The following is a 13,526-nucleotide window of genomic DNA, read 5'->3' as shown; positions in this document are numbered from 1 at the left end:
GAAGAACATATAAAAAAAATAGTTACTACATCCGCAAAACCCTTGGATGAAAATATTAGCCGGTCACGGTTGAAAATATGTCTTCTTTACTTCTTTATGGATGGTTTAATTTTGTAATATCTCCATGAATATTTTTCTATAATTAAAATAGTATAAGTTAATAATTAAAAGAATTTATATAACTTTTAAAATTTACCATCAATAATTGAGTAAAACTATTGGCACCGAATTGAGTTGAAGTGGTATTATTTTCCTGCACAAAACATAAAATCATTCAATCACTAAATATTTCTTGGTACTTTCACATACTCAATCTGATATTGACTTATAATTGATGGTATGGTGTATGAATTATTGAGCCAAATAGATGCACTTGTATTAGACACCTCATATTGAACTTGTGTTAGTGAATCACACATTTTATTGTTCTACACGATATAAAATAAAAATATGAATTTTTGTAGTTGACTAAAGACAACAATTAAATGAAATAATTCAACAATACCCGAATTTTTTAAGCTTTAGAGCCAACATTTTTCTTTCTTTTGGGCGTTTTGAACTCTTTTTACCTTCTCTTTTTTTGAATCCTTTTGCTTGTGTCAAATCATCACGAGTGCTTGTAGACTCCTTAACTTTACCAATAAACTCATTCACCTGAGAAATATTAACTTGATTCTTTTGAATGCTTCTTGTGCAATATGTTGAATCAAGAGATATAACATCACCAAAATACTCATAATCAATTAGCATCAATGCATCTGCCCAAAACACATTGGTAATTTGTTCTTCGGCATCCATTTGATATGCATGATAGAAAGTTGGATTTCCCATAGACTTTTTTTGGAAATATTGCAATAGATAACCAGCTTCTCCATGTACCATACTCCTTTGCCTTTTTCCCCGAAGATAATTCTTTTGATCAAGACGAATAAATCCCAAGTTAGTTCTACCTCCCACTTCTTTACTCATTAAATCAAACGACTTCCTTTGTTGTAATCCCTCTTCATCGGCTAAATCAATTTGATGACATTGAATTTGAGAGACTTTCCTTTGACATGGCAACATATGAGTTGTTACTTGTAAATGTAAATTGTGATTATGTTCCTCCACAAAATCAACGACCATAAATCTACCATCCATGTTCTTAATTCCTAATCTTTCTTGACAATTTGTTCGGGTCTCCGGTCTTGGATTGATTGTTTTATAATCCCGTTTATCTTGTTTTCGTAAACCTTCATTACAACAAACAAACTTGTAAGAAGTAATTATACCATTTTTGTTTTTGTGATAATATTGTTTCCTCACTCCAAATCCAACTTTTCCACCATAATCAACCCAAAACTTCCAAGCATCTTCAATGCTATCAAAAATCATTTTTAACTTTGGTTTCCAATCTTCTTGCATTTTCTACGCACAAAAATTATGCATTTAAAGTTTATAGCAATTCTGCATTTTACACACAACAATATATATACTAACATTTGTAAAATAAAAAATTCAAACAAACTAATACATTTTAATAAACTATGAACATATTATTTTACCGTTAAAAATACATTATAACGATATAATATATAAGCAATGGAAAAAATATCTTTTATTAACTCAGAATTAGAAAAATAGAATGAATAGAAACTAACCTTATTCAATCAATAACAATGGTGAAGCCACTAATTTTTGTTGATAAAGAATGGTGAAGCCAAGTCTCTTAAAAAATTTCCAGTAAATTTTTATTTTGTTGGTAGTGATGAATGTGGAGATTTTGAAAATTAAAATTAAAATAATTGGAATTGCTAAAAGATAAAAGCTTAAGAGGTAAAAAAAAAATAGTTCCGTTAGAAATCTTGTCACATATTCTCTCTTCATAAATGTATTTTTTTAACTAATTATTCCTTATAATTTCTCAACCGTTACATTAATAACATGAAAGACGGCAGAATGTATAAGACAGAAGAGGATCCAATTCCGTATAATCATTAGGCATACAAGCTTAATATCTACGTAACTCTTCTTATTTTTCCTTACTAATTTTTAGTTTATGAAAAGCAGTTAAATTTTTTATATATATATAAAGTATTTATAAAACAATATATTTAGTTTTATAGCATAAATATAGAGTTTATCATGAATCTATTTTATTATTATATTCATCACAAAAATATAGGTTATTTATCATATATTTTATTTATAATTTATTAATCAAATTTATTAATTTATTAATCAATAAATTACATAATATTAACCGATATTTATATCTATTACTCAATTTTATATGATTTATTTTATGTATTTTATGATTTAATATCAAAATTTGATTAATATCATGTAAATATTAATTATTATATTTTATATTTTAATATCAAAATTTGATTAATATTAAATATTTTATTCATTAATTAAGTAGTAAATTTGATCAATAAATTATAAACAAAATATGCGGTTAATATTCTGTATTTTTATGATCAATGCAATAATAAAATTGATTAATCATAAATTTTATATTTATATTATAAAATCATTTTAAAAATAAAAATATTTTTTTTATTTGCATATAAAACAAATTGTCATATGAAAAGAAATATAAAAAATAAAAATATTATTGATCATATAAATACGATTTTTGATGTATATGTAAAGTGTAAGAATATCATTAGTATTACCGGTATTTAGCAGCTAGGGATAAACACACTTTGATCTTCGCTTATAGTATCCGGTAAACTCTCAGTTTTATTTATGATAATATTTAGAAAAAAAATTGCATAGTGACACAGCGTAGCAATGAGGACCTTCAAAAAGTTTAAAGACAACAAGAATAAATGGTTACTAGAATTAAATTTGAAGGACACCTTTTAACACCGTATTTTTATATGGTTTAGTTTACAGTGTCATTTTTTATTTTATTTTCTTTCTTTTTCTCGTCACATTAATAATTATAAATAATATATTTATATACACTGTTGTAATATGATATCAATATTTAAATGTTCAAATATAATTACTCTTAAATTTAAGAGACTCCAAATGAAAATAGTAAGAAATATTTCTGCTCTCTTGGGTTTTAAATTTGTAAGAGAGTTCAATGAAAAACAAATTCCCCTACATAATTCAAATATTCAACTTTTCTCTTTTTGGAATTTAACTTTTTCCACATTTAATTTTAACCATGGTTCCGACATAAATTCCCCTCAAACAAATTTTTCGGTTTGTAAATGATTTTGAAAAACAAAGTTTTTGAAAAAATTTCTTTTAAACTTTTCTGATTAGTTATATTTTCCAAGAAAACTTAATATTGTTTTTTTTCAAAATTCTTATTGAAAAAGTTAGTTGGAAGCTTTTTTTGTTATGTATTAAAAAAAACTATTTTCCACATATAAGAAAATGTCTGAAAATGTCTCTACTATCCAATAAATATCAATCATTTATAGATACCAACAACACATGCACAACAACAACTAAATCTTATTTTACTAAATGAGATCGATTATATGGATCAACTTTTCGTATAACGTTTTATCTAGGACCATGCTTCTATCCAAATTGTTAATTTCGAAATCTTTCTAGTTTTTTTAGATTTTTCATTTTTTTCTCTAGTTGTTTGACTTCTTTTAATATGATCTACTCTCCTTACCACAGAATCTACAGATCTTCTCTCTTCATGCCCAAACCACCTAATAAGTCTATTTTCCACCATCTTATCTACTATAGGTGTTACCCCAACACACTATAATATTTCCATTTCTAATTCTATCATGTCTAATCTTATTACTCATCCAACAGAACATTCTCATATCTGCTACACTAACTTTATTCTCGTGTTGATTCTTAACCACCTAACATTTTGTCTCGTACAACATCACTAGTCTTACTACAGTCCGATAAAAAATTTCTTTCAGCTTGAGCGACACCTTTGCATCATATAAAACCCCTGAAACCCTCCTCAATTTTAGTCACCCAGCTTGAATTTGATGGTTTATATTACCTTCTATTTCTCCATCATTTTATATTACGAACCCAAGATATTTAAACCGTGTGAGTTGAGGAGTGATATAGTCTCCAGCTTTCACATCTATGTTAAGAACACTTATTTTTTGTTGAACTTTCATTCCATATAGATCTTACTTTTGATTATGAGAAAATCATGTGTTTCTAAAGCTCGTCTCCAACCTCTCATTTAAATCTCCTTCTTAATCCTTCAAGTTTCAAACTATACATATATTTAATACACGAGAAGTTGTAGTAATTTGAGTTAGGGAGGTTGGAATTAGAAGTAAAGTGACTTTTGCAATTACAATGTCACATGAAGAGACAAGAAAAAGAGGAAGAAGCAACAAATTAATTTTTGATTGTGATAAAGTTGGTAAGTACAAGGAAGTCAAAAGTTCAAAACAAAGTGTTACTAAAAAGTATTGTTGTCCATTTAAAATTAGATTAAAAACGTCTGAAGAAGGCTTAGGATGGAAAGGTGAGGAAAATGTGAACATCACAACCATTTCCTATCTAGTAAATTGGAAGGTCGTGCATTTTTGGAATGTCTAAATGCATATGACAAGAAACATGTTGGGGATTTAACAAAGCGGCATGCTCCATCCATACACATACTTCCACCATTGCAAGAGTGCACAATGTCTCTTTGATCATCCAAATATAAAAGTAGAAAAGTATGAGCCAAAAAGAGACGAGTGGCCCTTGAATATACATACATCATTTATTTAAGTTGATAGAGGATGTGGATCATGTTTGTTGGATAAGAAGAAGAGACGACTGAGATGTTATGGGATATTTTTTGTGCATCCAAGTTTAATCAAGTTGTTGAACATTTTTTTGATTGTGTTGATTATGGACAACACATACGGGGAAAAAATCCAGGCTTCCATTATTCAAAATTATATGTATGAGGTCAACTGAGTTGACATTTTCTATTGAATTTGCTTATATGGTATCTGAGCAGGAGAAAAAATATGTTAGTTATTAGAGAAATAATTGTTTATTAAGGAATTATTATTTTCTCAATGATTTTGACCAATAGGGATCTTGATTTATCGTAAGAAATTGTAATTGTATTTACACATATTGTTAATTTGCTTAGCCAATTTCACATAGACAAAAATATGGATGCAAAGTGAAAACAATATGTCTTGAATGAAATGGTTAAAGTGAAAATTGCATTCGAAATATTTGTCACCACAAGGTGGTAAGCAAAATCGTCTTATCCATGAAGATTGTATTAACTTCATATAAGGACATGGTGAATGTACCTCTGATTTCACCACGAGAGTTTGTAACAATGAAGTAATGGTTGAGTAAGGTAATGATAAATATGATTAATTCCCCCCTTCGAATCATCTATCTCTATATGTGAGAAATTCATGATCAAATCATATGTGACTCAATTTTAACTATGACCTTTTACAACCTTATAACCCGTAGGTGTTGGGGGCATATAATCGCAAAGCAACCCGCTTTGTCTAAAATGTCCCCCAAGTGTTAGGGGCATATAATCGCACCAGACAAAAGTTTTATAGCGCGTAAATGAGAATATTGTTTTACAAAATACGGTTTTAGAACCATGTAACCTCCCCCGCACATACACACACACAATTACTAAGACATATAATCACAAGGTAACTCACTTTATATGAAGCGGCCCCCTAGGCGATGGGGGAATTTAATTATAACTAATAAAGATTTTATAGCACGTAAAATTAGACTAGTGGTCAAGATTAATCTTTTAAAGACTATGTAGGTGTTTAATTGGCTGCATTATATGGTAAAACACTAGCTGGATTCTAATGTCTTGACTGATGTCATGACATGGTGTGTATGTGTGACTGCACTGTAGGTTAGAATATCTAACTGTACTCTGATGTCTTGACTGATGTCATGACACACTTGAGTAGTTACTGCAGGATTAGCTAATACAGGATTTATTGAATGTCAAACTGGATGTTGTGACATTCATCCCTGTCAGCAGATACTAAGGAATAGAACAGCTGGTGTTCTGTTAGAACTTAGTATTTATTTCCAGTCTGGTTATCAAGGAAATACCAGACCTGGCATAAGGCCTACTGACTGAATGTCAAACTGGATGTTATGACATTCATCATTGACAGCATATACTGAACAATAGACAGAGTGGTGTTCTGCTATACTTCAGCATGTTTCTTAGTCTGTTCTTCAAGAGGATAACAGAACTGACTTAAGGCCAAATGTGTAAATGTCAAATTGGATACTTTGACATTTATTAATGTAAGTTGTTACTGTAGTATGGTCATTTTGGTCATATACAGGTCAGCAAAATTGTACAGTCTGTTTTCTGGAAAAACAGACTTAGCATATGATCCTTGATGTCAAGCTGAATGTCGTGACATTCATTCCTGACAGCATATGCTATATTGTAGGTTGTTCATTTTTCTGTTTCAGCTTTTTCTCAGGCTATTCTTCAGGGATTCAACAGCTGAGAGAAAATCCAGGAAATCAACAACCAAGCTACATTTAATGAACCTAACAAATAGCCTATTTGTTAGTAACCTAGATGTGGAATTTAGGGGAACTCGCGTGACCTTAAATTCAGGAGAATACAAGTGCAAAGGCCCAAGTACTGCAATATAAAAGGAAGTCGTTCCTTCATTCAGAACTGGGGATTTTGAGGCGTGAAGATTTAGTGTGTCCATCATACTTCACTGCTGTATTTTTGTGAGTCTTGTATTAGACATATCTTGTAAGCCAAGCCATTATCACGTAGATGATTGCTTTGGCATAGGGTGTTCATTGAGTTGTAAGTGTTGTGTCGCTCAAAGCTTTTAAGCGTGAGTGCTGTGTATCTTGATTAAAGTTGTTAAGCACAATCAAGAGTTGTTTGAAGTGTGACTTCAAAATTGTCTTTAATATTGATTAAAGGTAGTAATCACTGAGGTGATTGAGGGGGAGTGAGTAGGAACTCTGATCTTAGAGTAAGATTGAAATTGCATTGGGTAGGGATTAAGTGAAGAGTTGTAAACGGGTGAGTTTAGCTTTGAATTAATACTACTGATAGTGGATTTCCTCCCTGGCTTGGTAGCCCCCAGATGTAGGTCATGTTGGACTGAACTGGGTAAACAATTACTTGTGTTATTTACTGCACTTACTTTTAAGTTCTGCATAATTCTTGTCTGTGCAGAATTGGATATCATAACAACCCGTGTGACATCTAAAGTCTGGTAACTAGAATTTCAATTGGCATCAGAGCGGGCACCCTGCCTGTTAATATCTGGGTGAGATCTAGGGAAGTTACTTTCTAGTACCATGGACAAGGATATAGGATACTCAAATAGACCACCCATGTTGGATGGCTTTAACTATGATGACTGGAAGCCTCGTATGATAGCCTTCTTAAGGTCTCTAGATAGCAAAGTCTGGAGAGCCATCAACAAAGGATGGGAACATCCAACAAAGACAGGTGAAGATGGAGTCAGTGTGCAGACTCCTGAAGAAGAGTGGGACAAGGAGCAAGAGGCATTAGCTCTTGGCAATTCCAAGGCCTTGAATGCATTGTTCAATGGAATCAGTAAGAATATCTTCAGGCTGGTGCACCACTGTGAGCTAGCTAAGGAAGTTTGGGATACCCTCAAGGTAACTCATGAAGGTACTTCCAAGGTGAAGATGTCCAAACTTCAGATGCTGACCACCAAGTTTGAAAATCTGAGGATGAAGGAGGATGAGACCATTCATGACTTTCACATGAATATTCTTGAAATTGCAAACACCCCTGGTGGACTAGGTGAGAAAATGGCTAAAGAGAAACTTGTAAGAAAGATTCTCAGGTCCTTGCCTAATAGATTTGCTATGAAGGTCACAGCCATAGAAGAGGATCAAGACATCTGCAAGATGAAGGTAGATGAGCTCATTGGTTCCCTCCAAACCTTTGAAATGGGCTTAGGTGAGGATACTGACAGGAAGAACAAGAGCATAGCCTTTATTTCAAATACTGAAAAGAAATCAGAAGAAGGAAACTGTGGAGGAAATGAAAGCATCTCAGAAGCCATAGCCATGCTTGGAAGACAGTTCACCAAGTTCATAAAGAAGGTTGATCAACAGGGTAGACCCAATGTCAAGAACATCCCGTCTAACATAAGGAAAAGATCAACTCCTGAAGAAAAGTTCAACCAAGGCAAGGGAATCCAGTGTCATGGATGTGAAGGATATGGTCATATTAAAGCAGAATGCCCTACCTTCCTCAAGATGCAAAGGAAAGGGCTGACTGCCACCTGGTCAGAAGAAGACACTGAGAGTGAATCTGAAGGAGAGTCTGCTAAACATGTCACAGCTCTGACCAGTGTTTGTGCCTCAGAGGATAACTCAAGCGGAGATGAGCTTACCTTGGATGAACTTGCTGCCTCATATAAAGAACTATGTGTTAAAAGTGCAGAAGTATGCATCCAAGGAGAGAAGCAGAAGAAACTCATCAAAGAGCTGGAAGCTGAGAAACAGAAGCAGCTGAAAATCATAGAGGGTCTAAATTGTGAGATTTCCTTGCTGACTTCTAAGCTAGACCAAATGACCAAATCCATCAAGATGTTGAATAAAGGAACTAACACCTTGGAAGAGATTCTAAAGGTAGGACAGATGTCAGGATCCATGTCTGGCTTAGGCTTCGCTAAGAATTCTTCATCTGAACTCAAAAAGTCTAAGGCTGGAGTTCAGAAATTCAAGCGGAAGTCACATTCGATGTCTCAACATCAGGGAACCAGAATGAGTAAACATCAGAAGAAGAAATTTCAAAGATGGAGATGTCATTACTGTGGGAGATTCGGTCACATAAAACCCTTCTGCTACAGGCTGCATGGTTATCCAAACCAGATGTCTCAGGGAAGACCTAAGAAGAAGGCGTCTAAGCACAACGCCCCCATTAAGAAACAAAAATGGGTTGCGAATCAGACACCTCATGTCAAACCAAAGCAGCAGACATCTGAGCTTAATCTCTCCCATGAGAATCAATAATGTGTTGCTAAACTAGCTCACACTTCTCCCAGGGCACCTACCAGACACGACTGGTACTTTGATAGTGGCTGCTCAAGGCATATGACTGGGATGAGCAACCTATTGGGGAATCCACAACCCTCTACCATCAGATGTGTGACGTTTGGTGATGGAGCTAAAGGAGAAGTACAGGGTGTTGGTGAACTGGATTATCCTGAAGCTCCAATACTGAGCTATGTACTGTTGGTAAAAGGACTGACTGCAAATCTCATATGCATAAGTCAGCTATGTGACCAAGGATTCAAGGTGGAATTCACTAAGGGAGGATGTGTGGTGTTGAATGGGTGCAATCAGGAAGTGATGAGAGGAGACAGATCCAAAGATAACTGCTATCTATGGAAATCTAAAGACTCAGGCCACTTTCCCAAGTGCTCCTTAGCCAAGGGAGATCAGGAAGGGAAGCTGGGACATGGAAGACTTGATCAACTTCATGTAAAAGGAATGAAGAAGAGCATTTCCAAGGGAACTATGAGAGGAGTCCCATATCTGTCTTTAGATAAAAAGACAGACTGTGGAAAATGTCTGATTGAAGGTTATGAGCCAGTGGCACCTATTGGTCATGATATGACAGCAAGGGAGAAACAGATGGGTGTATTATTGTCATCTGCAGAAACCAAATACCTAGCCTCTGGTAGCAGGTGGTCAACCCCAGTATGGAGGAACCTGATGCAGACTGAGTACAATGTCACCTAGAATGTCATGACATTGTACGTTAATCAGTTTGAAAATAGTAAGGGCAAAGAGGGAATGTATACGTCTGATAAGTTATAGCAACTAATGAAGTTAGTTAGCTACTGTTTAGTAAGTCAAATTATTAAACAACAAATAGTGTGCTCTGAGTGGTCAAAAACTAATAGACCTTACTCTTGCAACAAGCGTTTCACATTCCGTCGCTTCAACTCTCATTCGTGCAAACCTTCTTCCAAAGAAACGGTTCAACTCACCTCTGAGATATTCAGCATGGCTCACCAATCCGATTCCACCTCCTACACTACTGTGTCCGATTCCCCCAGCACGGAGTCCTGCAACCCTAACCGGGGAGGAGATTGGTGTTGACGCTGCAACATCTTCTCATGCAAGAAGACCGAAAGAAACGGTCTCCAAAATCTCCTCAGCTATCGCTCTGGACAAACCATCCAAGGAAGGATCGAGGTATGTGCATAATGCCATTGCTTCCATTGTCACTAAGATTCTGTCTGGTGATCAGAATGTTCCTGGGGTTTCCGTTCCCTTGAACACTATCATACCCGATGAGGTTGCATGTCGAGAAACCGCAGTCGTGGTAAGAGAGAATGTGTCTGGAATACCTGAAGAGGGCCCTAAGAACGATAAACCTGTAAACAAGGTGAGAGGTGAGAAGGTCAGTGTCACTCAAGGTGTTGATGACAACCCTAGAGCTGAAATAGTTAACCTGGATGAGTTCTCTGATAATGAACTTTTGGCTTCAGTTATCCCTAGCATAGCCAAGAGGGTTAGGACTAGGAGGGAGAAAAAGACTGTGGTGCAGAGGTCCCCAACCAAGGAGGTCGATGAGACAACCTCTCCCAAGCAAGCAGTGACAGAGAGTGCACGCAAAAGAAAAGGGCATGGACCTGCAAAATCTTGGAGCAAAGAGGTGCCCAAGAAAATGAAGACCAAGGCTGTTGTGGTGGAGTCTGACACGGATGTTCCTTGTGATGTCACAACATCCCTGTCCAAGAAGAAGCCAACCTCTAGCAAGTTGGCTGCTAGTGTTCCAGAGGTACCCATTGACAATGTGTCCTTCCACTTTGCCTCTAGTGTGAACAGGTGGAAGTATGTCTACCACAAGAGACTGGCCTTGGAGAGGGAATTGGCTCAGAATGCCTTGGAGTGTAAGGAGATTGTGGACCTCATTAAAGAGGCAGGGCTAATGAGAACTGTGAATCAGCTTCCAAAGTGCTATGAGACCTTGGTGAAGGAGTTCATTGTTAATCTGTCTGAGGAGTGTGCAGATGGGAAGTCTAGAGAATTTAGAAAAGTCTATGTGCGTGGCAAGTGTGTGACTTTTTCCCCCTCAGTAATTAATTTGTATTTGGGAAGAGCAGATGAAGTGCACCCAGAGCTTGAAGTGACTGACAACAGAATCTGTCAAGTCATCACTGCAAATCAAGTCCGGAAGTGGCCTCTTAAAGGGAAGCTGGTGGCCAGCCAACTCAGTGTGAAATATGCCATGTTACACAAAGTTGGAGCTGAAAACTGGGTCCCTACGAATCACAAGTCAACTGTGTCTGTGATGTTAGGAAAGTTCATCTATGCAGTTGGTACCAAGGCAAAGGTGGACTATGGTACCTACATCTTTGAGCAGACCATAAAACATGCTGGAAGTTTCAGTGTGAAGGGACCTATAGCCTTTCCATCTATCATTTGTGGCATTGTGTTGAACCAATTCCCAAACATCTTGACAGACAATGACTTTGTGCAAAGAAGAGAGAGTCCACTGGCCTTCAGTTACAAATTGTTCCTGGGTAAGCATGTTCCTGACATTGTCATGACACCTGGAGAAACATCCAATGTTGGCATCCATCCAGAAAAAGTTGCTGTCATTGTTGTGCTCAGGGAGACTTGCAAAGAGCTGGAGGCTAGGAAGCACGCGTTGGAAAAGCTGATCTCTCAATTGGAGGCGTCTGCTGAGGATACTGATGGAGCAACTAGGCAAAGTTCTGAGGATGAGGAGGAGACCAGGTCTGATGAGGAGGCTGATGATGAGGCTGAGGAATAAATTTTTTATTCTGTCATTTGTGTGTAATTCTGTCTATTACTTATGGATCTGTAATTTAAAGTGTTGCTTTGGCAACATTTTTGACAAAAAGGGGGAGTAACAGGTGATACCCCAGACAACAGATTGGTCTGTTAAAACAGACTTTCATGACAGATTCGAAGATTCCCTCCCATGCAGCTGATGTGTGTTGAAGTTTTTATTTAACTTCTGTACCTCTGTATGTGTGTTGTGGATGTGTGCTGCAATTAGAAGTTTTTATTTAACTTCTGTATGTGTGCTGTTATGTGAAGTTTTATTTAACTTCCATGTGTGTGAGTGTGTTGCCACTCTGAGTGTATTAGCTAGGTCTATTTCCTGCTAGATGTGTGATTCCGCTGCTATGAACTCTGTTATGGGGATCAAAGTGTTTTAGCCAAAAATTTGCCAAAGGGGGAGTTTGTAGGTGTTTAATTGGCTGCATTATATGGTAAAACACTAGCTGGATTCTAATGTCTTGACTGATGTCATGACATGGTGTGTATGTGTGACTGCACTGTAGGTTAGAATATCTAACTGTACTCTGATGTCTTGACTGATGTCATGACACACTTGAGTAGTTACTGCAGGATTAGCTAATACAGGATTTATTGAATGTCAAACTGGATGTTGTGACATTCATCCCTGTCAGCAGATACTAAGGAATAGAACAGCTGGTGTTCTGTTAGAACTTAGTATTTATTTCCAGTCTGGTTATCAAGGAAATACCAGACCTGGCATAAGGCCTACTGACTGAATGTCAAACTGGATGTTATGACATTCATCATTGACAGCATATACTGAACAATAGACAGAGTGGTGTTCTGCTATACTTCAGCATGTTTCTTAGTCTGTTCTTCAAGAGGATAACAGAACTGACTTAAGGCCAAATGTGTAAATGTCAAATTGGATACTTTGACATTTATTAATGTAAGTTGTTACTGTAGTATGGTCATTTTGGTCATATACAGGTCAGCAAAATTGTACAGTCTGTTTTCTGGAAAAACAGACTTAGCATATGATCCTTGATGTCAAGCTGAATGTCGTGACATTCATTCCTGACAGCATATGCTATATTGTAGGTTGTTCAGTTTTCTGTTTCAGCTTTTTCTCAGGCTATTCTTCAGGGATTCAACAGCTGAGAGAAAATCCAGGAAATCAACAACCAAGCTACATTTAATGAACCTAACAAATAGCCTATTTGTTAGTAACCTAGATGTGGAATTTAGGGGAACTCGCGTGACCTTAAATTCAGGAGAATACAAGTGCAAAGGCCCAAGTACTGCAATATAAAAGGAAGTCGTTCCTTCATTCAGAACTGGGGATTTTGAGGCGTGAAGATTTAGTGTGTCCATCATACTTCACTGCTGTATTTTTGTGAGTCTTGTATTAGACATATCTTGTAAGCCAAGCCATTATCACGTAGATGATTGCTTTGGCATAGGGTGTTCATTGAGTTGTAAGTGTTGTGTCGCTCAAAGCTTTTAAGCGTGAGTGCTGTGTATCTTGATTAAAGTTGTTAAGCACAATCAAGAGTTGTTTGAAGTGTGACTTCAAAATTGTCTTTAATATTGATTAAAGGTAGTAATCACTGAGGTGATTGAGGGGGAGTGAGTAGGAACTCTGATCTTAGAGTAAGATTGAAATTGCATTGGGTAGGGATTAAGTGAAGAGTTGTAAACGGGTGAGTTTAGCTTTGAATTAATACTACTGATAGTGGATTTCCTCCCTGGCTTGGTAGCCCCCAGATGTAGGT

The 13,526-nt window shown here is 36.0% G+C and overlaps 1 protein-coding gene across 1 annotated transcript; it reads right to left on the bottom strand.

The window, feature by feature from the left end:
* Positions 1-495: 495 nt before the first annotated feature.
* Positions 496-1,404, bottom strand: LOC127096362 (protein FAR-RED IMPAIRED RESPONSE 1-like). The gene is made up of 2 exons (XM_051034941.1): positions 854-1,404; positions 496-733 (listed from the first exon to the last, which is right to left on the bottom strand). The coding sequence occupies exons 1-2, from the start codon at positions 1,402-1,404 to the stop codon at positions 496-498; spliced, it is 789 nt and encodes a 262-aa protein (XP_050890898.1).
* Between the last annotated feature and the right edge of the window lie 12,122 nt (positions 1,405-13,526).

Source organism: Lathyrus oleraceus, chromosome 6, assembly GCF_024323335.1.
Source record: "Lathyrus oleraceus cultivar Zhongwan6 chromosome 6, CAAS_Psat_ZW6_1.0, whole genome shotgun sequence".
Taxonomy (NCBI): domain Eukaryota; kingdom Viridiplantae; phylum Streptophyta; class Magnoliopsida; order Fabales; family Fabaceae; genus Lathyrus; species Lathyrus oleraceus.
The sequence above is the reverse complement of the archived record's forward strand: the minus strand, read 5'-3'. Positions and strand labels throughout refer to the sequence as shown.